This window comes from Nomascus leucogenys, chromosome 9 (genome assembly GCF_006542625.1).
Source record: "Nomascus leucogenys isolate Asia chromosome 9, Asia_NLE_v1, whole genome shotgun sequence".
Lineage (NCBI taxonomy): Eukaryota > Metazoa > Chordata > Mammalia > Primates > Hylobatidae > Nomascus > Nomascus leucogenys.
Window position 1 is genome coordinate 47,017,731 of NC_044389.1, and position 26,271 is coordinate 47,044,001.

The 26,271-nt window shown below is 38.3% G+C and overlaps 1 protein-coding gene across 2 annotated transcripts in view; it reads right to left on the minus strand.

Moving 5' to 3' along the window:
• Window positions 1-26,271, minus strand: part of CEP135 (centrosomal protein 135) — a 126,001-nt gene that overhangs the window by 41,030 nt on the left and 58,700 nt on the right. For both annotated transcript variants that reach the window (XM_003268395.4, XM_030818908.1), the window contains 6 exons: window positions 23,392-23,457; window positions 21,113-21,251; window positions 17,556-17,779; window positions 12,063-12,215; window positions 10,965-11,117; window positions 6,341-6,418 (listed from right to left, as the gene is read on the minus strand). In XM_003268395.4, coding sequence (XP_003268443.1) covers window positions 6,341-6,418; window positions 10,965-11,117; window positions 12,063-12,215; window positions 17,556-17,779; window positions 21,113-21,251; window positions 23,392-23,457 — 813 coding nt within the window. The remainder of the gene's footprint in view (window positions 1-6,340; window positions 6,419-10,964; window positions 11,118-12,062; window positions 12,216-17,555; window positions 17,780-21,112; window positions 21,252-23,391; window positions 23,458-26,271) is intronic.

A 26,271-nucleotide genomic window follows, 5' to 3' on the forward strand; every position in this document is an offset into this window, starting at 1 on the left:
TTAAAGATACAAACAAAATATAAAAAGCACGAAGAGAAAAGAATGTACCTATAACAACAATGAAACAGGAAGGAAACCAGTGGCAGAGTGAAAATTTTGGGGAATTTCTAAAACACAGTAAGTAAATAGGACTGAATTGAGGGGAAAAAAACACAGCACAAAACATTGTAACCCAAACACAAAGTGGGCAAGATCTATGTGAAGAAACAGTAGTTTTCCTGAAGAGTACAGAACATAACCTGACATAATGTAAAGGCACACAATGTTTCTTGATGGGAGCACAATATTGTAAACATACTAAAATTTCCTCAAATAATAGTAAATTCAATGGAATTCCAATACAATTCTAACACATCCTATTTTTAAAAAAGGGAATGGCTTAAATTTGATTCTAAATTCATTTACCAAAAGAAAAAAACAGGAAAAATTTTTGGAAAAAATACAAGTATACTTGCTTTATGAGATATCAAAACAAACTATAAAGTTATTATATGGGAGGCCGAGGTGGGCGGATCATGAAGTCAAGAGATGGAGACCATCCTGGCTAGCACGGTGAAACCCCATCTCTACGAAAAAATACAAAAAATTAGCTGGGCATGGTGGCACATGCCTGTAGTCCTAGGTACTTGAGAGGCTGAGGCAGGAGAATCGCTTGAACCCTGGTGGCAGAGGTTGCAGCGAGCCGAGATCGCACCACTGTACTCCTGCCTGGGTGACAGAGCGAGACTCTGTCTCAAAAAAAAAAAAGTTATTATAATTAAGAACAGTGAAGATTTCACATACAAATGCCCAAGCAAATTTATGAAAGTGAAAACAGTGAAAAATATCATGTACAGATGTAAATTTAGAAAAGACAGCATTTTTGGGAAGTAGGAAAAGGATAAACTTAAAAAGTAAGAGTAGGGGGCTGGGTGTGGTGGCTCGCACCTTTAATCCTAGTACTTTGAAGGCCAATGCAAGAGGACCACTTGAGGCCAGGAGGATTGCTTGAGGCCAGGAGCTCGAGACCAGCCTGGGAAACATAGTGAGACCCTGTCTCTACAATAAAATTTTTTTAAAAAATTAGCCGGGCATGATGGTATACCTGTAGTCCTAGCTACTAGGGAGGCTGAAGAGGTGGGAGGATCGCTTGAGCCCAGGAGTTGGAGGAGGCAGTGAGCTATGATCATACAACAGCACTCCGGCCTGGGCAACAGAGCAAGACTGTCTCTTTAAAATAGATAAGTGTAAGGAAAAACAATCACTGGAAAAACAACTTAGCTGGATTTCTTCTTTATTTTACATACAAAAATAAATTCTAGATGGGAAAATGACCTACATTTAAATTTCAAAACCAATAAATATTAGTAATAAATGTAAGTCTTCCAGTTAAAACTGTGGACTGACCACACATATTTTATCTCCCCTCCCTCTGAAAGCATTGCTAAAATGACAGTAAAGGAGTAAGAATACACAGCTCTAGAAGCGAGGTTTTTAGAAGAAAAAACTGAAACTGATGTTTGTATATTCAAAACATATTTAAAGGCCTAAGTCAGAGATACTGGAACTCTTGACAAAAATTAGCAATAGGTTCAATGAAAACCAGGTAACAAAAAGCAAAGCAAACCAAAACAAAGTCAATTACTAACAAAAGGAAAAAAATTTACAAGAAAAAAGGCAGTTTTGCCGGCGCTACAATCAGTCACCACTACTCCATCACAGCACAAAAGCAGCCACAGACAATATGTAAATAAATGAGCAAAACCATGCTGCAAAAACAGACTGGAGGCTGCATTTGCCCTGGGGATCATATTTTGCTGAGCTCCATCATATCTGGTACATATCTAGAAAGGGAATTGTTGGCTCATAGGGTATGCCTTTGCTAGGTAATACCAATTTTTTTGGAACAGATATGAAGTTTGCACTCCCAGGAGCTATACATATTTGCTAATACATGTTACAACTTGTTAATTTCTAATGCCTTGATGTAAAATGATTTTACTGTTTTAATTTACATTTCCCCCATTATTGAGGTAGAATATCTTTTATGTTTATTAGCCATTTGTAATTTCTTCCTCCATAAAGAGTTTATTCACATCTTCTGTTGAGGCTTTTTCAGGGGAGGGGGATTAAATGTGTAGCAAATTGTTCTATCAGTGGCTTGTCTTTTCGATTTATAGTTAAGTAGATAAACAAAGTTTTTTTTTTTGTCAATGTGGTCCTATTTATCAGTGTTTTCCTTTAAGGAATAAACTTATTTGTGTTTGTGTCTTCTTTAGGGGCACACATTCTGGCACCAGACACCTGCTGGCTGTGTGATCTTAGGCAATTTCCCCTCTGCCTCAGTTTCCTTATTTGTGAAATGAGGACAATATTAGCATTTACTTTATATGACTGTTATGAAAATTAAAATTGGGTATAAAATTTTGAGAAAAGTATCTGAAACATAGTGAATGCTATATAAATGACTGATATTATTATTTCTCCAAGGTCAAAAAGATCTCCTGCACTTCTTTTAAAAATGTAGTAATATCTTGAACATTCAAGGCTGTAAGTAACCTTTAACTGATTTTTGGGTATGGCATATTTTGGTTAGGATCCAATTTTTTCCTTTTAAAATATGAACAGCCAATAGTCTGAGAAACCATTAGTGAATAATCATTCCTTTTCCCATTGATCTGAGTTACTTCACAGATCAAATTCTTACATTTGTGGGTTTGTTCTCTGCTGGGTTTGATCAGTCTCTCTCAAACCCTGTTGTTTTATTGTCTTCTTTTTTTTTTTTTTTTGAGACGGAGTCTTGCTCTGTCTCCCAGGCTGGAGTGCAGTGGCGTGATCTCGGCTCACTGCAAGCTCGGCATCCCAGGTTCATGCCATTCTCCTGCCTCAGCCTCCCGAGTAGCTGGGACTACAGGCGCCCACCACAACGCCCGGCTAATTTTTGTATTTTTTTTTTTTTTTAGTAGAGACAGGTTTTCACTGTGTTAGCCAGGATGGTCTCGATCTCCTGACCTCGTGATCCGCCCGCCTCGGCCACCCAAAGTGCTGGGATTACAGGCATGAGCCACCACGCCCGGCCTTTTTTTTTTCTGAGACAGAGTCTTGCTCTGTCACCCAGGCTGAAGTGCAGTGGCATGATCTCAGTTCACTGCAACCTACCTCCTGGGTTCAAGTGATTCTCCTGCCTCTGCCTCCCAAGTAGCTGGGACTACAGGCACGTGCCACCTCACCTGGCAAATTTTCGTATCTTTAGTAGAGATGGAGTTTCACTATGTTGGCCAGGCTGGTCTTGAACTCCTAACCTCAAGTGATCCTCCCGCTTCAGGCTCCCAAAGAGCTAGGATTACAAGCGTGAGCCATCGTGCCCAGCCTATTACGTATTACTATGACTGAAGGCTTCACATCTGGGAGGGCAAGTCTAGCACCATGTTCTTCTTTAAAACTTCTATGTGATTCTTGGCTTTTTGCTTCCAAGTAAATTTTAAGATCTATTGTCAATTCTTCCCCTTCATCCCCCCACACAATCTTATTGGGATTTCAACTACAGCTACCTCAACTCTATAGATCAAGTTGGGGAAAATTTATGTTATTTTTATAACCTTTTTTATAAACCTGATATAATCCTCCACTTATTTAGGCTTTCTTTAATGACTTTCAATATGGTTGCATAATGTTTCCTATAAAGACTCTGTAAATTTATCCACAGGTAAACTGTATTATTCATGACTACTAAAATTGTATGCATTTTCTATTTATCTTGCTTGGGATTTGTCATGCTTTCGGAATTCATTTTGAATCGGGGGTTTCCTGTGTTTTCATATCTAGAAAATCATCAATCATTATCTCTTCAAATACTGTCTCTCCCACACTCTATTATGTCCTCCTTGAGTTCTAACTAAATATTAGTCTGAATATTAGATCTTCTCAGGCTATTCTCCAACATTTTAACTTTTAAAATATTTTCTTATTTCTTGTTTCTTTCCAATGACTTCTAGAACTTTCTTCAGATACATTTTCCAGTAATTAATATTACTACTTTTAGCTTCTGGTCAAGCTGGAGTGATAGGGACCAGATTTACTCTTCCGCCTGAAATAACTAAAAAGTTGGATGATATATGAAACAATCGTTTTCAGGACAATAGGCATCAGGCAATGATGACCAGTGACCTGAGAGACAGGAAACAAATGTGATGAGCTTTACATTTGCTCCAGCTTATTGCCTGGAGAATTTCCAGACTGTGACACAGGGAAAGGAACCGATATGGAACCCAGTGGTCTGCCCCAAGTTCAGAAGACAGGCATGAGAGTCAAAGAAGGCCAAGGCAGCTAAAGTTTGCAGGACAGGTATTAGAGGAGAGGTGCAAAGAGTGAGAGCTCCACAGATCTATAAAGGGTACCCTTTAAGTTTTCGGCTGAGTAGAGCTCAGCACAGAGTAACTACCCAAGGCCAGAGAAAGAACCATGAACAAATTAGAGGGAACAATGCTCAGAGCTCATGCAGGGCCAGGAAAAGTTTCTGTGCCCATCAGTCATTTGAAAACCTCATAATTCATAGGACAACAGGTAGCGTACTCAAAAGGGTTTTACCTCAGTAGTGAAACAAAATTAGTCCAAGACTAAACGCTACTTTGATCCCACCTAACAAAGCTTAACGGCAAGACTGAAAAGGATCAGGCTACTTCCATATAATTTAACTGCATCCCGGAACAAACCTCAATAATATTTCATAGTAATACAAACTAGCAACCAAGAAGGTAAGATTCACAATGTCTGGCATCCAATCTAAAATTAAATTACCAGGCACACAAAGATACAGGAAAATATAATCTATGATGAGATGACACTTCAACCAACTCAGATGACAGAATTAGAAGGCAAATAAATTAAAACAGTGAAGGCATAGTAATAGAAGCCAGCCAAAACAAAACACATCAAAGGTTGACAAACTATTGGGTACTATGTTCACTACCTGGGTGATGGGATCAATTGTACCCCAAATCTCAGCATCACACAGTATACCCATATAACAAACTGTACATGTACCCCTGAATCTAAAATAAAAGTTGAAATTATAAAAACAAAAACATACCAAATTGTTAAAAATCCTATCTCCAGAGAGAGTAATAAAGAATGGAAGTGAATTTCTCTTTTTACTCTATGTCTGTATAATTTTTTTTTCTTTTTTTGGAAACAGGATCTTGCTCTGTCACCCAGACTGGAGTGCAGTGGTGTGATCACAGCTCACTGCAGCCTTCAACTCCCGGGTTCCAGTGATCCTCTTACTTCAGCCTCCCAAGTAGCCGGGACCACAGGTGCATGCCACCATGCCTGGCCAATCTGTAAATTTTTTGTAGAGATGGGGTATCACTATCTTACCCAGGCTGGTCTCAAAAATCCTGGGCTCAACCGATCCACCTGCCTCACCTTGACCTCCCAAAGTGCTGGGATTATAGGCATGAGCCACTATGCCTGCCCTATGTGATTTTTTTATAACAGCAAAATAGAAATAATCATAGCTAATACCTACTAAGAGCTTACAGTATGCTGGACACACTTCTAAGTTCTTTATATGTACTAACTCATTTAATTTTCACAAAAGCCCTAAGGAGTAAGTACTAGCACTATTCTTATTTTACAAATAAAGAAATCAGGGAACAGAAAGGTCAAGCAACTTGCCTGCAGGTAAAAGGAGGTAAAGATGGATCTGAACCCAAGTAATCAGCCTTCAGAGTACACACTCCTAACTGCTGTTATACAGCTTTTCTAGTATACTATTTTGTGATTTTTTTTAGGAGTTGGAGTCTTGCTCTGTTGCCCAGGCTGGAGAGCAGTGGTGTCATCATGGTTCACTGCAGCCTCTAACTCTTTGGGTCCAATGATCCTCCCACCTCAGCCTCCCAAGCAGCTGGGACTACAGGTGTGCACCACCATGCCCAGCTATTGTAATTGTAAAAAACAGTGTATTAGGCCAGGCATGGTGTCTCACGCTGTAATCCCAGCACTTTGGGAGGCCAAGGTGGGCAGATCACAATGTCAGGCCAGGAGTTCGAGACCAGCCTGGCTAACATGGTGAAACCCCGTCTCTACTAAAAATACAAAAAAAATTAGCCAGGCATGGTGGCACGTAACTGTAGTCACAGCTACTCAGGAGGCTGAGGCAGGAGAATCGCTTGAAGCCAGAGATGGAGGCTGCAGTGAGCTGAGATTGTGCCACCGCACTCCAACCGGGGCAACAGAGTGAGACTCCATCTCAAAAAATAAACAAAAATAAAAATTAAATTAAAAAATAGTGTATTAAAACTGTAATTGACATAGTTATTTATATAACACAAGATACCCCAAATCCAGTTTGATACATTACCTGATGATTAACACATGTCAAATGTTCAATAGTTTTCTCTAATTCTGATTTTCCAAAAAGATTCATTTCTTCAATATGCTGAAAAAGAATGTTAAAGAAAATGTTCATTTATATCAGATAACAAAACAAAATCACCACAGTAAGCAATGTAAGTCTACAGTTCTATTATATTGTTATTTGTCCTTTCATAAAACACAGAAATGTTTTAGAAAGAAAATCATGGGACATTTTACAAAAATGATGTTTTTGGTTTAAAAAAGGCGTAATAGGTTCTCATCTTTTACATTCTCTACCTCCATGTGTGTTTGTAGTAGAAGACACAGATAAGTAAGGATTCATTTATAAAGATTTATACAGATTAATCCATAATAGCACAACTATAAAAGGACAAAACCAGCAGGTTAAATAAAAAGCTCAGGAGTATGCCCTCACAAGAGGAGATGTAAGCGAAACAAAATGCAAAGGAAGACAAGATCAGAAAGATACAGGAAACACAATACTACAAGGCAATGCAAGAGATGCGAGTTTCAATAAGGGGCTGGTCAACAGTATAAACACAGGGACTATTTTTCTGGTTACATTACTTTATCCAACTTACTGCTGCTAAGTCTAGGATAAGCAATATAACTTGGCGTTCACTGAGAGTTTTTCTAGCATGGATTCATATTTCCATCCTTGTTATTCATTAAAAAAGAAACAGACACATCTGACGTTCGGATTATACATTTAGTTGAAAGGGTCACTGTATTGCATGTATTTATTTAATCACTCAACTAGTATTGAGTACATACTCTATACCAAGCACCAAGCAAGGTATCAAGAATATCGTAGTGAGTAAAGTGAGTATAGTAGTGACATCATAGCTACTGTAGCTTAGTAGAAAAGACAAAATCTAAATAAGAGCTCAAAATAAAATCCATGAATATTCTGCTAGGAAAAGGAACTTTATGCCAAAATATCAAAAGGGAATCTAGATTCTAGGGTTCATTTCCCATCAAAAGACATGATGTTTGGCCTGGACTTAAAGAATAAATAGGAATTAGCTAGACAAGAAGAGTGGAAGATGTGAAGGAATCTTTCTTTTTTTTTTTTTTTTTGAGACGGAGTCTCGCTCTGTCGCCCAGGCTGCAGTGCAGTGGCGCAATCTCGGCTCACTGCAAGCTCCGCCTCCCCGGTTCACGCCATTCTTCTGCTTCAGCCTCTCCAAGTAGCTGGGACTACAGGCGCCCGCCACCACGCCCGGCTAATTTTTTGTATTTTTAGTAGAGACGGGGTTTCACCGTGGTCTCGATCTCCTGACCTCGTGATCCGCCCGCCTCGGCCTCCCAAAGTGCTGGGATTACAAGCGTGAGCCACCGCGCCCGGCCAGGAATCTTTCAGTAGTCTATGTAGAAGGCTGGTGGCAAGAAAAAGTCCATTAAGCCTGGAGTCTTGTGAACAGGGGAGATGAGTTTAGGGGAAAGAGGCTAGACCTTGAGGTAGGCAAAGGCCAATCACTGAAGTCCTCGAAAACAGTTAATGGATTTTAAATAGGAAGTGATATAATCAGATTTATATCTCTGAAAGATAACTCTGACTTCAGTGTGAAATATCGATTTAAGAGAGGTAAGACTAGTACAGGGGCCAATAATACAATAATGCAGGTGAGGGAGAACAATGACCAGAACAGGATGATAGCAGGGGAACAGAAAGAAGTAAACAAATTCAAAAGAAAGTAATGTGAGCTCAGAAGCCAGATTCCCTGTAACTCATAGCTGGATGACCTTGGGCAAGTTATTTAAACTCACTGTAACTCAGAGACCTCATCTGTAAGCAGTAGCTATTTAAAAAGGCTATTATAGGTCGACCATGGTGGCTCATGCCTATAATTCTAGCACTTTGGGAGGCCAAGGCGGACCCCATCTGAGGTCAGGGGTTTGAGACTAGCTGGCCAATATGATGAATTCCTGTCTCTACTAAATCACTTGAACCTGAGAGGCGGAGGTTGCAGTGAACGGGACTCCCCCTCAAAAAAAAAAAAAGAAAAAAAAAAGGCTATTGTGAAGATTTGAAGATTTACTGAGACAACCCATGTAAAAAGCACTTAATAGAACAGAGCCTCTCACATGGGAAGGGCTTAACACATGTTAAATATTTTTCAAGAGATAGCACTGATAGGACTTGGTGATTGAGAGATATGAGTTTTCAGGGAGATCTTAGTGATGGATGATGCTTGGATTTGACAACTGGTTAGATAGTGGAATAATGGGAAACTGGAAAAGGTTTAAGGATTGAGATTAGTTATACTTTTAAGTAAAAGATCTGTTGTAAACTCACAAAATCCTGCCTCCTACAACCCAGAAGGATTCTGGTAATACGAATGTTGCTTTTTCCAAGTTTTCAGTACTACTGCATTTAAAAAATCCTATTTTTACATTCTTTGGTCATTTCAAAAGATATGGAAAAGGATAAGTCAGTAGCTTGTGCTAAAAGCTGCCATACTGCACAGAAGTTTCCCATTTGGCAATTTTAACACTTATTTTTATAAGAAAACACTTTCTGGAAAGCAGTATTCCAAAAGATTCCAATTAAAAGTATTCTTAAACTGTTATATTTAGGGTGAAACTTTAACTGAACATTGTGACATAAAGACTATGCTTATAATGTTTAAATGTTTTTATTTCTAATTTTAGCTGCTACTTTCAAAGCATTAATTCAATAATACCAATTGCAAGTAAACTATGGACTCCATAATATTAGGATTTAGTACTTATAATGTGCTAATCATTGTTAAGTGCTTTATATGTATAAATATACTTATATTTTTGGAGATTATAAAAGAAACTATAAAGTACTGATCCTAGATATGGCACCAAATGTACAAGCAACAAAAGAAAAAAATAGATAAACTGGACTTCATCCAAATTAAAAAATTTTGTTTTTCAAAGACATCACTGAGAAAGTGAAAAAATGACGCATGGAATGGGGGAAAGTATTTGCAAATCACATATCTAATTAGGGGCTGTATCTAGAATATATAAAGAACTCTTACAACTTAATAATGAGACAACCCAGTTTAAAAATCGGCAAATCTGAACAGACGTTTCTCTTAAAAAGGATATAAAAATGGCCAATAAGAATATGAAAAGATGCTCAACCTCATTAGCCCCAAGGCAATGCAAATCAAAGCCACAATGGAGACACTTCACACCCACCAGAATGACTATAATACAAAAGGCAGATAGTACCAAGTAATGGTGAGAGTGTGGAAAAATTAGAACTTGTATTCACTACTGGTGGGAATAAAAACAGCTTGGCTTCAATGGTTAAAGATAGACTTACCATATGACCAGCAATATACCCAAGAGAGATGAAAATATATATCCAGACAAAAAGTTGTATACAAGTTCCTAGCAACATTATGGATGAATCTTGAAAACATTATGCTAATGAGAGAAGTCAGACATTTAAAAATCACATATCGAGTGATTCAATTTATATGAAATATCCAGAGTAGGAAGATCTATACAGACACAGGTGGCTGCCTGTGGCTAAGAGGGGATGGGAGAAATGGGGAGTGACGCTAATGTGCTTCAGAGTTTCTTTTTGTGGTGATGAAAATGCTCTAAAATTGACTGTGTGATGTTTACACAAGTCTATGAATATACAGATAGTCCCTGGTTTACATTTTTTTACTTTGTTATGGGTTTATCAGGAGGTAACCCCAGTATAAGTTGAGAAGCATGTGGACTTAACAATGGCTTAAATTTTTCAATGTAAGACTTTACAATGGGTTTACTGGGGTATTAAATGCATTTTTTCCGACTTACATTTTTTACTTACAATGGGTTTATTGCAATGTAATCCCATTGTAAGTCAAAGAGCATCTGTGCTAAAACCAATGAAATGGTATACTTTAAGTAGGTGAATTGTATGGTATGTGAATATCTCCGTAAAGCTGTTACAAAAACAAACAAACAAAGATACTGTCTTCCCATATGAGAAACTTCCGATTAAGTTCAGGGATTGGCAAACTTTTTCTGTAAAAAAACAGTAAATATTTTAGGTTTCGTGGGTCATACTACAAAAGAAGCTACAGATAAGCCGGGCTCGGTGGCTTGGGTCATACTACAAAACAAGCTACAGATCAGCTGGGCGCAGTGGCTCACACCTGTAATCCCAGCACTTTGGGAGGCCGAGGCAGGCGGATCACGAGGTCAGGAGATCGAGACCACGGTGAAACCCCGTCTCTACTAAAAATACAAAAAATTAGCCGGGTGCGGTGGCGGGCGCCTGTAGTCCCAGCTACTCAGGAGGCTGAGGCAGGAGAATGGCGTGAACCTGGGAGGCGGAGCTTGCGGTGAGTCGAGATTGCACCACTGCACTCCAGCCTGGGTGACAGTGAGACTCCGTCTCAAAAAAAAAAAAAAAAAAAGAAGCTACAGATAATACACAAACAAATGAGCAAGGTAATCCAATAACATTTTATCAACAATAAAATATTCTTCTTAATCCATTCTGAGCTCACAGGCCATACATAAACAAAGTGGTCTGGATTTGGCTAATAGTAACTTCACAGGAAAATGCATACAAAGACCTCTTTTTCTCAACAAATTACCTTTCAAAAACATGTCAATCTTCTTACCTCTAATTTTTCTCTTAAAGCTTCCTTTTCTGCCATAATTCTTCTTAAGTCAGATAACGCAAGTTCTTTTTCCTTTTCCATAAGACTAACAATATTATGGGGTGCTGTGGTTTGGGTGGATTCCTTTCTTAGGGCAGATAATTCTTCCTGAGCCTTAAAGAATGAAAAGATACACATTAAAAAGGCACTTTTGTAAAAGATATAAATAAAAAATACTTTGGATATGTTTCCAGTTAAAAAAGGCATACTGAACACTTGCTACCTTCACTCTCTTCGCAAATCCCAACAAAATGAGGGTAGAAGGATTAAAATAGTAAGAATAATAAAATGAAAAAGACAAGGGGATTGAGGGAGGCACCAGCCACAAAATGTTGGAAACTAGACAGCAGACAGACAAGCAGGAAGTAACTAGGCAGACCCAAGAAAGCTGAAATCTAAGCTAGTGATGGGGAAAGCCCAGAAGTGGATCAATTTACACTGCAGAAATCCCCCCAAAAAACTCATTAAGTGACTCTTTCAACTTGACCTTTAACTTGCATGCCTCCTCCCCTTCTTAAAATAGCAGTAGGAATTCATGGGAGATGGGTATGTGAACAAATTTAGGTGACAGACACCATGCTTTGCTCAGACTTACCTTGCCCTCTAACAACTGAGGCTTTGTTAATGGGGCCAAGCTGAATACCAATTCCCTCTTCCTAGAGTACAGTATTTAGAGACTAAGTCCTAAATAGCCAATATACCCAAATAGTGGGTGCTACCCACTGTTTTGATAGACATTTCTCCACATGTCTGAATTCCAAGCATAAATTTGGCTCAGAGTCAGGCTGAGACCTGCTCCAGGTAGTTTTAGAAAAAGGAGACTATCTCTAACTGATCTGACACATAGATAGGCTAGAAAAGGGAAAGAATAAATATGAAAAAATAAGAGAAATCTGTGCTTTAGAAACAGAATGATAGCAGAAACTACTACTGCTAATTTTAATTATGAAGACATATCACAGGTCCATATATTATAGTAATGTGAAAGATATATACAGGCTCCACTATAGTTAACTGGTTCTATACAATCTGTTGGCTTAATTATAATACATTTCTTACTTCATTATATAAGACACTTAGTTTATCTCTTTCTGCTGTCAATAATTTAACATTGGACTGTATATCCTCCATATATTTTTCAAATCTTTCTAGCATACGCTGAAGTTCATCTCTTTCTCTTGTGATCTGATGAATTTCTGAATTGTAATCACCCTGAAACATAATTAAAAAACAAAATATAATCATCACCACATGGTTGTCACAAGGATACTGATGATGAGATTGACTGAAAGATGCTACTGGACAAAAAGAACACAAGTGCCTTTAATGTAATTAAGGAACACAGTTTTAAAAATCTATGATGAGAGCATTGGCAGTACCGGGGCAAATTTCCTGGCCTTCAAGTTCCCAGAAGAGACTTAGCTGCCAATGATGTGACTTGATCAGATCCCATGAGATGTTTCAACTTTTATTCTCCCAAAGTTGTTCATACTAGTGGTACTTGAAGTGTAATCCCCAGACCAGAAGCATTAGCAGTATCTAAAAGCTTGTCAGACATGCAAATTTTGGAGTTTGAAGCCCAACCCAGACCTACTCAGTCAAGAAACTTCGGGGTAGGGCCAAGTAACTGTATTTTATCAAGCCCTCTAAGTGATTCTGATGCCTGGTAATTTTTTAGAGCCACTAGTTAGTTTATCTTCTCCAGAGAAGGGGCCAGCAGGGTACTTGTGTGCCTGCTCACCCAGTACAGGTAACTGTAACAGCCTAGCACATTCCTCAGTGTTTTCTATGATTGAATCTAAGATCAATACGCCAGGCATACCAACCCCCAACTGTCTCAGCTTCAGACCTACAGGAGGTCTTTTTATACAGTCAAATGAATGCAAATATTTCTACCAGGCAGTATATATTAAGAATATTCACTGAATAAGCAACTACTTTCAACATTTTTACAATTTAGTACAATGTAAAAGATGCCTATAATTTAGTACAATTCAAAAGATTCAAGAGGCCGGGCATGGTGGCTCACGCCTGTAATCCCAGCACTTTGGGAGGCCGAGGCAGGCAGATCACGAGGTCACGAGATCGAGACCATCCTGGCTAACACGGTGAAATCCCGTTTCTACTAAAAATACAAAAAATTAGCTGGGCGTGGTGGTGGGCGCCTGTAGTCCCAGCTACTCGGGAGGCTGAGGCAGGAGAATGGCGTGAACCCGGGAGGCGGAGCTTGCAGTGAGCCGAGATCGCACCGCTGCACTCTGGCCTGGGAGAAAGAGCAAGACTCCGTCTCAAAAAAAAAAAAAAAAAAAAAGATTCACTGTCTTCATCACTATGGTAGAAAATAAAGATGAGAGCACTCTGATTCTCCCCATGCACATGTAAATAAATTTGTATGCCTTTTCCCATTAAAAAAAGAAAAATAATAAACGTAGACTTGGGATCTATGGTATCTTAATGTTACGAGTACTTAAATGCAGAAGTGCCAAGAAGGGATAAGTTGATAACATGATACACTGAAAAGAGTCCTGTTCTATATTATGTAACATCTGTCATGCCAATACCACATACAATGTAGATTTGGTAAATGATAGATATCTGTGGGGTACCTCTCACCTGCACTGGGAAATAATTAATCTCTTGGTTAAATAAGCAAAACCAAGGCATGATGGATGGGATTAGTTATCCAAACTCTTTAAAGGACACGATGTTTTATAGTACAAAAGCAGATTACTGTTTTGGGACTTAACCAATGTAACTATAAAAGAAGCTATGTAATCTAACCATATCTAAATTTAAAAAGTCTGGGCCAGGTGTGGTGGTTCACGTTTGTAATCCTAGCACTCTGGGAGGCCAAGACAGGAGGACTGCTTGAGGCCAGGAGTTCATGACCAGCCCGGGCAAAAGAGCAAGACCCTGCCTCTGCAAAAAATTAAAAAATTAGCCAGGCATAGTGGTGCACACTTGTAGTCCTAGCTACTTGGGAGGCTGAGGGAAGAGGATTACTTCAGCCCAGGAGTTCAAGGTTACAGTGAGCTATGATCGCACTACTGCACTCCAGCCTGAGGGACAGAGTGAGACTTTCTCTCAAAGAAAAACAAAATAATCTTCCAGAAAGAGGCAGTCTGTACAGATTCTAGAAAAGGAGAGCTCAATAAATAAAGATTTGACAATCTATTTTTATTACTGTTTAGGTGTCAGCTTAAATGTCACTTTCTCCAAGGAATTATTTCAGATTCTTTAATCTAATTTAGATCTTCTTCTATATACTCTTATAGTATTTTGAATATTTTCTATACTTTCTTCATAAACACACTATAAATGAGGTTGTAAGGTTATTTACACGATTGTGCATTTAATGTGTATCTGTACTACTAAAATTTAAGCTCTATGAGGGCCACAGTAGGAACCTGGTCTTTTTCATTACATCTTCAGTGTCTAGTATGGTACCCAGTAAAACATGAGTTCCCTGAACATTCACTGACTGACTTTCCTAAGCAGAACCTCTACTCTTCTTTAAATATATCTGTTGTACATATTTGTTAGTGTTAATGTATAATTGTGAATAACGCCCTTTCACTACTCCATTGTCCCCTAAACACACACATGCACATGCACACACATGCGCAATGCTGAAGGCTGTAAGGGCAGGAACTGTCTTCTTCATCTCTGTATTCTATGCCTCATTCAGAGCAGGCACTCAGTATTTATTTTCTGAACTGACCGTAGCTTTCTACCATAACTGATGTGCTTTGAACCAGCAAATGATAAGGAAACAAACCATTCACCGGTAACTAGATATTACACTGGGTCCTCACACAAATTATTTCATGATCAAAGGTCATAAAGTTTCAGTTAGACTGGAGGAATGTTTGAATGAGCTATTGTGTTGCATGGTGACCATGGTATACTTCAAAATTGCTAAAAGAATAGATTTTTAACATTCTCACCACAAAAAAATAGTAAGTTGGTGAGGAAACAAACATGTTAATTGGTTTGACTGTATCTTTCTATAATGTATACACAGATCCAAACATCCAACTATACTCTATAAATATACGTATTATTTGTCAATTAAAAATAAAACCAACAAATTAGCTCATTTAATCTTCACAAGAAGTTGTAGTCACTTTCCCCACTCTGCAAATGAGGAAAACAGGGTTCCATGAAGTTAGGTAACTTCTCCAACATCATAAAGCCAGTTTGTGGAGCTGGAACTTGTGTTAGGCTCCAATTGCAAAGCACCTCTGCCTACACCATACTCAAAACTAACAGTGGGAACCAGGGTGAATACAAGGTGAGGGGGATAGTACCCACCCTACACAGGGAATAGAGATTGATATTAAAAAGTGTCCATTTTTTTCTGAGTTATTACAATCCCAACACTGTGCCTAACAGTCTGCCATAAAGCAGGGGTTGAAAACACAGCTAGTACCAAATCCAGCTGTAGAACGATCTTTGTTGTTTACCAACAAGTGTTCCTGAACATGTTTAAAATAGCTAATTTTAGGGCGGCCACCATGGCTCACGTCTGTAATCCCAGCACTTTGGGAGGCCAAGGCAGGTAGATCACTTGAGATCAGATGTTTGAAACCAGCCTGGGCAACATGGCAAAACCCTATCTCTACAAAAAATACAAAAAATACAAAAAAAAAATGGCCAGGTATGGTAGCACATGCCTATAGTCCCAGCTACTCAGTAGGCTAAGGTGGGAAAATGGCTTGAGCCCAGTAGGCAAATGTTGCAGTGAGACAAGATCATGCTACTGCACTCCAGCCTGGGTGACAGAGCCATATCCTGTCTCAATAAATAAAGTAAAATAAAATAGCTAATTTTAGGTGGGGAATGCACTTCCTCGTTCCCAGCACTCACAACTGTCTTATACCCCACCCATTTCATTCAGGTACTTACCTACTATCCTCTATCATGCCTGCACTTTATTATTGGGACTCTAAAACGCTCTGAACATCCTGGCTTTCTGAACTCTAGAAAATAAATTCTTTGTCTACGCCAGGTACCATTATAACTTCAAGAATGTAAATAAGTTGAAGGGGAGAAAAGTTTCACCTAATTTTACTAGTGCCTTACCAACATGTCTCACACACTTGTCTTTCAATTGTGAATCCAACACAGAGCAAATAGATCAAATATTTTGGTTAAAAGCTCTGAGATATTTATCTCCTTAGTATTTCAAACTTAATTAAACTGATCAATCATTTTGTGGGAGATTCCTCTATACAATAAAAATGATCAATTCAGTCACTTATTTTTCCTGAGTCCTAAGTATATACGGAACTTAAAAAGAACTCAGCAACACATAAATTATTAATAACTTGTACTGCATTTTCCCACCAATTCATTCTTTTTTTTTTTTTTTTTTTTGTCACCCAGACTGGAATGCAGTGACAAGATCATGGCTCACTGCAGCCTTGAACTCCTGGGCTCAAGCAATCCCCTCGCCTCAGCCTTCCCAGTAGGTGGTACTAGAGGTGCGTGCCACTATGCTCAGCTAATTTTTTTAATTTTTCTTTTGTAGAGATGGCGTCTCACTGTGTTGACCAGACTGGTCTCGAACTCTTGGCCTCAAGTGATCCTCCCGCCTTGGCCTCCCAAAGTGCTGGAATTACAGGAGCCACCCCACCTGGCCTTATTCTTATAATAGATAACATAGTATAGTGCTTATACTGACAACTGTAAATCAAAATTCAGCCATTAGCCTATGAGGTTAAAAAATGAAGTCTAATCAGAAGACAAAACTGTTTGACAATGGACACAAGATCTTCAGGAAAAACGTGACAAAATTAGTAAATTCGGCCAAGTCTGAAATCAAATGTTTTGAGTTTTAATGAGCACTCCCCACTCCCAGATTTCTCCTAATTTTACCTAGTGTGTAGCTAAAAATAATTAAGACCTAAAATAGAGACATATGATTTTAATCTCTCATGAATCATGGTCAACTTTAAATAATACACACATTGGGAGATGCAATTAGAAAATGACATAGAGAGAACATCTGGATCATCAACTTACAAATACGGTTGTAGTGGACAAACAAAACAATCTCCCCAGCACTCACTTGCCATTTCTATCTATCTCCCATAGCACTGTTAATAGAGAAGATGCTTGGTCAGTAGAATGTGACACAACTTCCTAACTGGTCCAAGGCTGGAAATGACATGAAACCATGTTGCCTGCCATGCATACAAAGCCACTCTGCTATGAGAGAGAAAATGCAGCTGATACAGAAAGTAAATTCTAAAAAGAGATGGAATGTCCAACAATATGAGTCCTGGAAGCCCAGGTGCCACTACACTTCTACAACTCAGCTACTCAACCTTTCCTTTAATTTCCAGTCATCTATATGTTATAGTTTGTTCTTAAGTAATTTTCCTAATTAATGCAGTATTCCCATAGTGCAGGGCATAAAAGAAAACAAAAATCAAAATCAGGATTTTTCAAAGCAAGTACGAATAAAGTTACATTTAATATAATAATAAACCAGAAAAATTTATTCATAAAGATACTTTCTGGCCTACTCTTATAAAGGGACATTACCTTTTCTGATGTTCTAAATGTTGAACTTTTTTCACGTGTGCTATAACTTGTAGAGCAAGATCTTCGCTGTATTATATGTTGGAGTCTCTCTAGCTCTTTCTTATAATAATCTCGTTCTTCTTCTATACCTTTCAGAAACGTATCTAAACGAGAAGGTGACCTGTCTCGACGTTTTATTCCATGTTCTAGTCTCATCCTCTCAACTTCCAGAGTAAGTTGTCGTTCTGCAAATTAAAGTGGTTAACTCTTAAAATAATGTTGTATACGTAATGTTGATTAGTTAAGTAAATTATATCAGTAACTTTTAGAATGAAAGCTACTAGAAATCATGAACTGTTCTACATAACACCTGTAAGTACCAAATCTATTGAAGAGGTAAATATTGAGAGGAAAGAAGGGAAAAAAAGCAAAAATTAAAAGTTTCAATAAAGTCCAATAGGTCCAAGTCCCCCTGCTTTTGTCTTATTATAAGATGGGTACTATGCAGTACTACAAAATGAAGCAATAAATTACCACATAGTACTTTCCCGGGACCTGAAAATGCACTAAAAGAAAATATATCTATAAACAATCATAACATGCACAAACTTAACATTAAGTTTGAATTTAATACAGTATACACATATACAAAGAGAGCAAAATAACTCAAATAAATATAATTATTAGCTTTTACCATAGAAATTGCCTCTTCATGAGTCAAAAGTAACCAAATACTGGCAATTTCATATAGTTGAACCTAATTTAATTTATGTTCATTACAACTCTGAGGCATGGAATGATTTTCCTGATATATTCTGATTTACTCTCATCTCTTCTTTCATTCATTCAACAGATATATATTAAGCATTTACTACATGCCCAGCACCAGCTAAGGATACAGTATAAAAAGCATAGCCAAGGCTGAACAACTATTCTAATTGTAGTAGGATAAAAGCCACAAAAGGATAGTGTGCAATGCAAACTAGAGGATGAACTGGCAAATCTGCCCCAAGAAGGAATGACTGGAGAGGTAAGAACAAAGTAGGAGAGTGGGAAAGAATGGGCAACTGGGTTAAATGCAGTCAAATAAGCAAATGAATGAAAAGCAGCCACTGCATTTGGCATAACAGAGGTGAATGACTTTAACAAGAGCAGTTTTGTTGAAGAGATGGCAACAGAAGCCAACTGGAGTGGACTGAGGAGCTAAACGGTAGTGGGTGATCAAGCAGAACAGCAAGTATGGATGACCTTTCAAGACGCTGATGCTATGAAGAGAAGAAACGAATGGCTGCATAGGAATAGGTCAAAGTTTTTGTATTGGAATGGGTGAGAGTGAGCATGATTGAATGCCAATGGGAAAAAACAGTACAAAGATTAAAACTACAGAGAGGAGATCATTAATTTGCAAGGTTTTTAAAATTAGAGAAGTTAGGGCCCAGAGAATAGATGGAGCCACCGGCCCTTCATAAGAGGGGCATTCCTGCACTGAACAGGAAGGAACAAGATGCACAGGTTTTTAATCTGAGGCCAGAAGACTGAGCGAATCCCTGCCATGGCTTCCCTTCTATTAGGAAAACTGGAGGTAGGATCATCCACTCAGAATGAAGGTGGGAAATGGGACTCACGGGTTTATTGACAGTGCAAAACATTTTAAATATCCCCCGTGGAGAATGGAAGATCAAACGCTAAGAGAAAAGTGTAAGATTTCCATACAGTGCTGAGCAGCCTGCTGAGGTTCAGGACCATCTAATTTACAGTGCTCTCAATGTGCCTGGTGCACACTCAAACAGCTGACCATGTGTAAAAGTGTAGAAGGTAAACTGTTTGGCTCATCCATGGCTGGGTATCTGGCAGGGGGATGCACCCAAAACACAGGGAAACAAGAGAGTTTGAGACAGCTGAAAGATTATGCTGAAATGATAGGCCACACATAGCTATCAAAGAAATATAAACTTTTTTTTTTTCAGACGGAATTTCACTATTTTTGCCCAGGCTGGAGTACAATGGTGCGATCTCAGCTCACTGCAACCTCTGCCTCCGGGTTCAAGCGATTCTCCTGCCTCAGCCTCCTGAGTAGCTGGGATTACAGGCACCCACCACCACGCCCAGCTAATTTTTTTTAGTAGAGATGGGGTTTCTCCCTGTGAGTCAGGCTGGTCTTGAACTCCCGACCTCAGGTGATCCGCCTGCCTCAGCCTCCCGAAGTGCTGGGATTACAGGCGTGAGCCACCACACCCAGCCTATTTTAAACTTTTATACATGGTTCTAAGCACTTCAACATATTAACTCATTTAATTATCACAACAACCTTTCAGGGTAGGTGTCATCATTAGCCCCATAGATAGGGAACTGAGGCACAGAGAGCTTAAGTAACATGCTCAAGTTACATGCTAATAAGTAGAGAGGAGTTCAAACAGATTACCCACATGGGCCTAGGATAGACTCTTCTTAATACAGTACATTGGCTTTCTTTCACTTCCTAAGACACACAGAGTTTGATGGCACCAAGCTTCTGCACGTGCCATTTCCTCTGCATAGAAAACTAGACCCCAGATCTTCATATTGCTGGTGTATTGTCATCGAGCACTTCATTCAATCTCTAGCACATCCTCCCATTCTAATTTAATACCTCTTATCAACTAAAATTAACTTCTTCATTTATGTGCCACTAGTTTGTTTCCCTAGCAAGAAAAAAGGCTCTGCAAGAGCAGGGCCCTTATGTATTTTGTTTGCCACTATATACCCTAGCACTCAAAAACAGGGCCTGGCACACACCCACACAGCAGGTGATTCATAAACATCAGTCAAATTAATGAATGAATAAATTCTTTTTTTTTTTTTGGAGATGCAATCTCATTCTGTCACCCAGCCTGAAGTGCAATGGCACGATTCAGGCTCACTGCAACCTCTACCTCCTGAGTTAAAACGATTCTCTTGCCTCAGCCTCCTGAGTAGCTGGGATTACAGGCGAGTGCCACCACGCCCAGTTAATTTTGTATTTTTAGTAGAGACGGGGTTTCACCATGTTAGCCAGGCTGATCTTGAACTCCCGACCTCAGGTGATCCGCCTGCCTCAGCCTCCCAAAGTGCTAGGATTACAGGCGTGAGCCACCGCGCCCAGCTGAATGAATTCTTATATGTTCCTTATGTCAAGTCATTTAGAACTGGTACCTGCAGAAAGTCAGCCTATTTCAATTTGTGTGTGTGTGTATGTGTGTGTATTTTAAGATAACACAACTGCATTTCCTTGAAAACATTCTGTACTTCAATTTTCCACTATCAAAATAGCCTTCCCTTTAGTCTTACTTAATTCTATTATTAGTCTGTGTCAAAGAAGGACACATTTCTATTGCAAAATATTCAAGCAGGGCTCCCTGTATAAACTAGTCAAAACAAAAATTCTAAGGTCCTTGAGGGAGAGATTTCTACTGTATCTACAGTAACTACTATGGTTTCTGACTAATGGTAAGCACTGAACAAATATTTATTGAATGAATGAATGATTATCTACTAAGAAAAACAATACATCAAGAGGAAACCACAATCATTTTTTAAGCTATCAAAATTTGACATCTTACCTGTAACTGCAAAACTTTCAACTTTTTTGCTAAGTCTTTGCTTTTCTTGTTCAAGCTGATGAACAACAGTTTCTAGGTCTGATTTTACAAGGAGTTCATCACTCAGTCTCTCCTTTTCTTTCTGGCATAAGTTCAATTCCTGCAAATTTTAATACTATAATTAAGATTTCTAACAACTTTATAAAATATTATCGCACTTAAAATAGATTTTTATAAGCACATTTATATAACGGCAATTTACATATACGTGTGTGTACATATACTTAATTAGTCAAATACAAGGTTTCAATTAAACTTAATTATTATTTGTGGCTGAAAACACAAATATCAACAATGCTTCTTTGTGGGTGGGAGAATTATTTTCTTCTAGTTAGTTTAGCATATTGTCTTATTTTTTCCTAAATGAATATACACTTATATGATTAAAAAATTTAAAGCTTTTTCATGTTTAAGAGAGCAGTAGTAAGATAAAGTCTTCTAAGATCACCACATACAGTGTATCTATAACTATACTGGTTATTCTCTCAGCCTCGTATGCACAACAAGGATAGTAAGACCAGGACACTAAGGATTCACTGGCGAGGATGAATCTATGGTTATGAAGTACTTTCCATGGTATCCAACATGTCCACCATGGTAAATACTTAAAAAATGTTAGCTATCAATATTATCATTCTTATCTTAAAAATACATAGAATCTTGCATTACTAGAAAAAATAAAGTAAGAAAGTAACTACGGCAACATCTTACTGTCACTACTAAAACTTGGTCATAGTTCTGAGACAAGTATTATGAATCACATCTAACATTTAGTGCACATACAACTAGCAGTGAACAAACAGCAAAAATCCCTTGCTCTCATGCTTCCTTTTTAATTGACTTATGCCACCAGGACACTGCAGCTAGACTGTATAAAAAGTATACATAATGAAAGAACTTGGAAATTAGTATTTACCTTTGTTTCCAATCTTAGAGAAAACTCTTCCAATTCAACAGGTTTTTTTTTTTAAATCCTCAATCGTTTGGGTGACTACCTGGTTTCTACCTTATAAGCAACACACTCTTTCTGCTAGTTGCAGGCTATAGGACTATATGCTTTTTCTGTATGCTATATTTAGGCTTCTGTTGGGATGATTACTTCCTTTGTTATTTGAAGACTACAGAACAAGAAATGTGACTAGGAAAATGGTTTGTATTACCAAACAAAGCTATTAAAAGAGGACTGGGCTGGGCGCAGTGGCTCATGCCTGTAGTCCTAGCACTTTAGGAGGCTGGGGCAGGAGAATCACTTGAGTCCAGGAGTTTGAGACCATCCTGGGCAACATAGTAGGACCTCACTTCTACTAAAAAAATAAAAAATAAATTTAAAAAAAAGCTAGGCACAGTGGCGCATGCCTGTAGTCTTAACCACACAGAAAGCTGAGGTGGGAGGATCACTTGAGCACAGGGGTTCAAGGCTACAGTGAGCTATGATCATGTGATTGCACTCCAGCTTAGGTGATAAGGCAAGACCCTGTCTCTAAAAAATGAATAAATAAATAAATAAAAGAGGATGGAGTGCCTTTTGTAATAATCAACAAATATTTCAAGTTAACAAATATTTCAAGTAATTAACTCTGGTTTTAACATTAGTCAACTAACAAATCATAAAGTAGTTAAAAGAATGTAAAATTTCTAGCAGCTACCTACTATACATAAAATTAAGGAATTATAAAAATATAAACTTGCATGTCCATGCAGTGGAGTATTACTCAGCCATAAGAAGGAATGAAGTACTCATAAACACTACCACATGCATGAACCTTGTAAACATTATGCTTAGTAAAAGAATCCAGACACGAAATGTATGATTCCCTTTATATGGAATGGCCAGAATAGACAAATCTACAGAAACAGAAAGTAGATTAGTGGTTGTCAGGAGCTGAGCAATAAAACAAAGCATACAAATCTTCTTTTCTTTTTTTTTTTTTTTTTTTTTTAAAGATGGAGTTTCACTCTTGTTGCCCAGGCTGGGGTGCAATGGTGCGACCTCGGCTCACTGCAACCTCTGCTGCCCAGGCTCAAGCAATTCTCCTGCCTCAGCCTCCCAAGTAGCTGGGATTACACGCATGCGCCACCATGCCCAGCTAATTTTTGTATTTTTAGTAGAGACGGGGTTTCACCATGTTGATCAGGCTGGATGGTCTCGAACTCCTAACCTCAGGTGATCCACCCACCTTAGCCTCCTATAAAAATTTTCTTACTGAAAATGCTGGCAATTCAATATGACATCAACTTACCAGTTGAAGTTTTGCCATTGTTTCTTCAAGATCCCGCATTTCAGAGAGCTTTCTTTTAATCTCTTTCTAGGAATAAAAAGTCTATTAGGTATATACTTAAAAGTCTAAGAATACTTAAGTCACATGCAAATAGATCAAGTAATTTTGCAATTACTTCACGTTCCCTCTTACCAGTGAGATCTGAGGCTTTATCCCTATCAATTTCAATGAAGAGGCAAAATTGAGGCTTCTCTTTAATCTTTTGGTATCCCGAATGTTTACAGGAGCCTACTTGTAACATCTGAAGAAGGCCACTTGAACACCTTGTAGGATCTTCCTTGGGCCTTAAATTTTGGGGTAATTCTATGGCACTGTCATTTCCTGATTTTCCTATTTGCTTTCTCCACACCTGCTTTTACCAACCTGGATCCTCTCTATACTGCAACTGAGAGAACAGAATGCCAAGATGAAAATATTATGACCCAATAGGAATATTTTGTTGAGCCAACTTATCATTTCTGAGCATTTGCAATGGGACATGGGAAGCTGTGTTTAGCATGCTGTGTGCACAAGAATAGAAGATGCAAAAGGTGGTGGAAAAAGAGAGGGATGAGATATAGGAGTGTTGCAATGAAACTAAAACCACAAAAACAGAATTAAAACTGTACTCATTATATCCTATTTCAAGATTGTGTTGGTGGTCTGGGGTCCTTGGAGATTCCATATGCATTTTAGAAGTTTTTTCTATTTTTGCACACACACACACAAAAAAACGCCACTAGGATTTTGATAGGGATTGCACTGAATTTGAGTTGTATGGACACTTTAACAATATTGGGTCTTCCAATCCATGGACACGGAATGTCTTTCCATTTATTTGTGTCTTCTTTAACTTCTTTAGCAATGCTGTATAGTTTTTCAAGCGTATGGGTTTTCCATCTCATTGGTTAAGTTTATTTCTAAGTATTTTATTCCTTTTGATGCTATTGCAGATGGGATTACTTTAATTTCCTTTTTGGATCGTTTATTCTTAGTGTATAGAAAAACATCTGATTTTTGTGTGCTGATTTTGTATCCTGCAATTTTGCTGAATTAGTTTATTAGTTCTGGTTTTTGTAGAATGTTGAAGGCTTTCTACATATAAAATTATGCCATCTGTAAATAAGCAGAGATAATTTTATTCTTTCTTTGCAATTTGTATGCCTTTTCTTGCCTAACTGCTCTGGCTAGGACTTCCAGTACTATGTTGAGTAGTAGTGACAAGAGTGGGAATCCTTCCTTGTTCTTCATCTTAGAGGAAAAACTTCCAGTTTTTCACCACTGAGTATGATTGTTTGCTGTGGGCCTTTCATACATGGCTTTTAAAATATTGAGGCAATTTCCTTCTATTCCACTAAGTAGTAGAGGTGGCACTATATAAAAGAAATTCGGTGATGTAGAGCAGTAGTCTTCAAACTGGATTATACTTACTCCTGGGATAAAATGAACACTTTCCAAGTATTACATAAAACTATGGTATGCACATAGTTCTAAGGAATCAGCATCTGAATCCTTAATTTGCATTTCAGTGCTTCTTAAAAATGATCTACCTAATAACTTGTTTGTGGCCTGGCTATCATGTGAGTTCTGCATTCCTACCCTCCCTTTTATAGTTGCCTTTCTCTCAATGTTCAAGGAAGTATATGTACTGTCTCAAGATATAAAAAACTTTTAGAGTACCAGATCAAAAGATAATCTGAAATGTTGGGGCTGGCCAAAGGCTTTAAATAAGACACTATTTTCTCCTATTATAATTCATTAAGAGATGTATTTCCAGTAAAATTTTACTTTTTTATTTCATAAATATCAACATTTGTGGTATACTTGTCAGTTTAACCCACTGATAATTAATAATTGTAATGATAACACTATTCAGATAAAAATGTTAACACCTTGAACCTTACAGTTACAGGAAATTTTTAAAAATAAAAAATTTCTTTTTTTTCCCATCAGGCTGTCAGAATTTTTTTAAATAAAAAAAAATTCATTCTTTTTAAATTTGTTCTTTTTATTGTACAGACGTATGATAGTGTGATCATGAAAAGATTTTCAAGCATAAAACTAGTTGAAACAGGATAAAATTTTGTGGAAATTTCAAGGAGAAAGGATCATTTAGATTTTACTGGCTATAATTAAAAGAACAATGAAATGGTTTTATTTTAAGATATTATATTTAAAATAGACTGGAAATATCACCCTTTCCATTTAAACTTAAAAGATGAAAAATGTTATTATAATTACCAACTTAAAAATGTTTAAGGACATATATAGTTTTAAAAATACTTTTAAAGAATTCTTGGTGGCCAGGCATGGCTGCTCATGCCTGTAATCTGAGCATTTAGGGAGGCTGAGGCAGGAGGATTGCTTAACCCAGGAGTTTGAGACCAACCTGGGCAACATAGTGAGCTCCCATCTCTGCAAAAAATTAAGAAATTAGCTGGGCCTTGTGGCATGCACCTGTAGTCCCACCTACTCAGGAGGCTGAGATGGGAGGATTGCTTGAGCCTGAGGAGGCTGAGGCTGCAGTGAGCTATGACTGTCCCACCACACTCCAGCCTGGGCAACAGAGCAAGACCAAGTCTCAAAAAACACAAGCCGAGCGCGGTGGCTCATGCCAGTAATCCCAGCATTTTGGGAGGCTGAGGTGGATGGATCACCTGAGGTCAGGGGTTCGAGACCAGGCTGGCCCACATGGTGAAACCCCCGTCTCTACTAAAAGTACAAAAATTAGCTGGGCATGGTGGCAGGCACCTGTAATTCCAGCTACTTGGAGGCTGAGGCAGGAGAATCACTTGAACCCGGGAGATGGGGGTTGCAGTGAGCCGAGATCACACCATTGCACTCCAGCCTGGGAGACAGAGA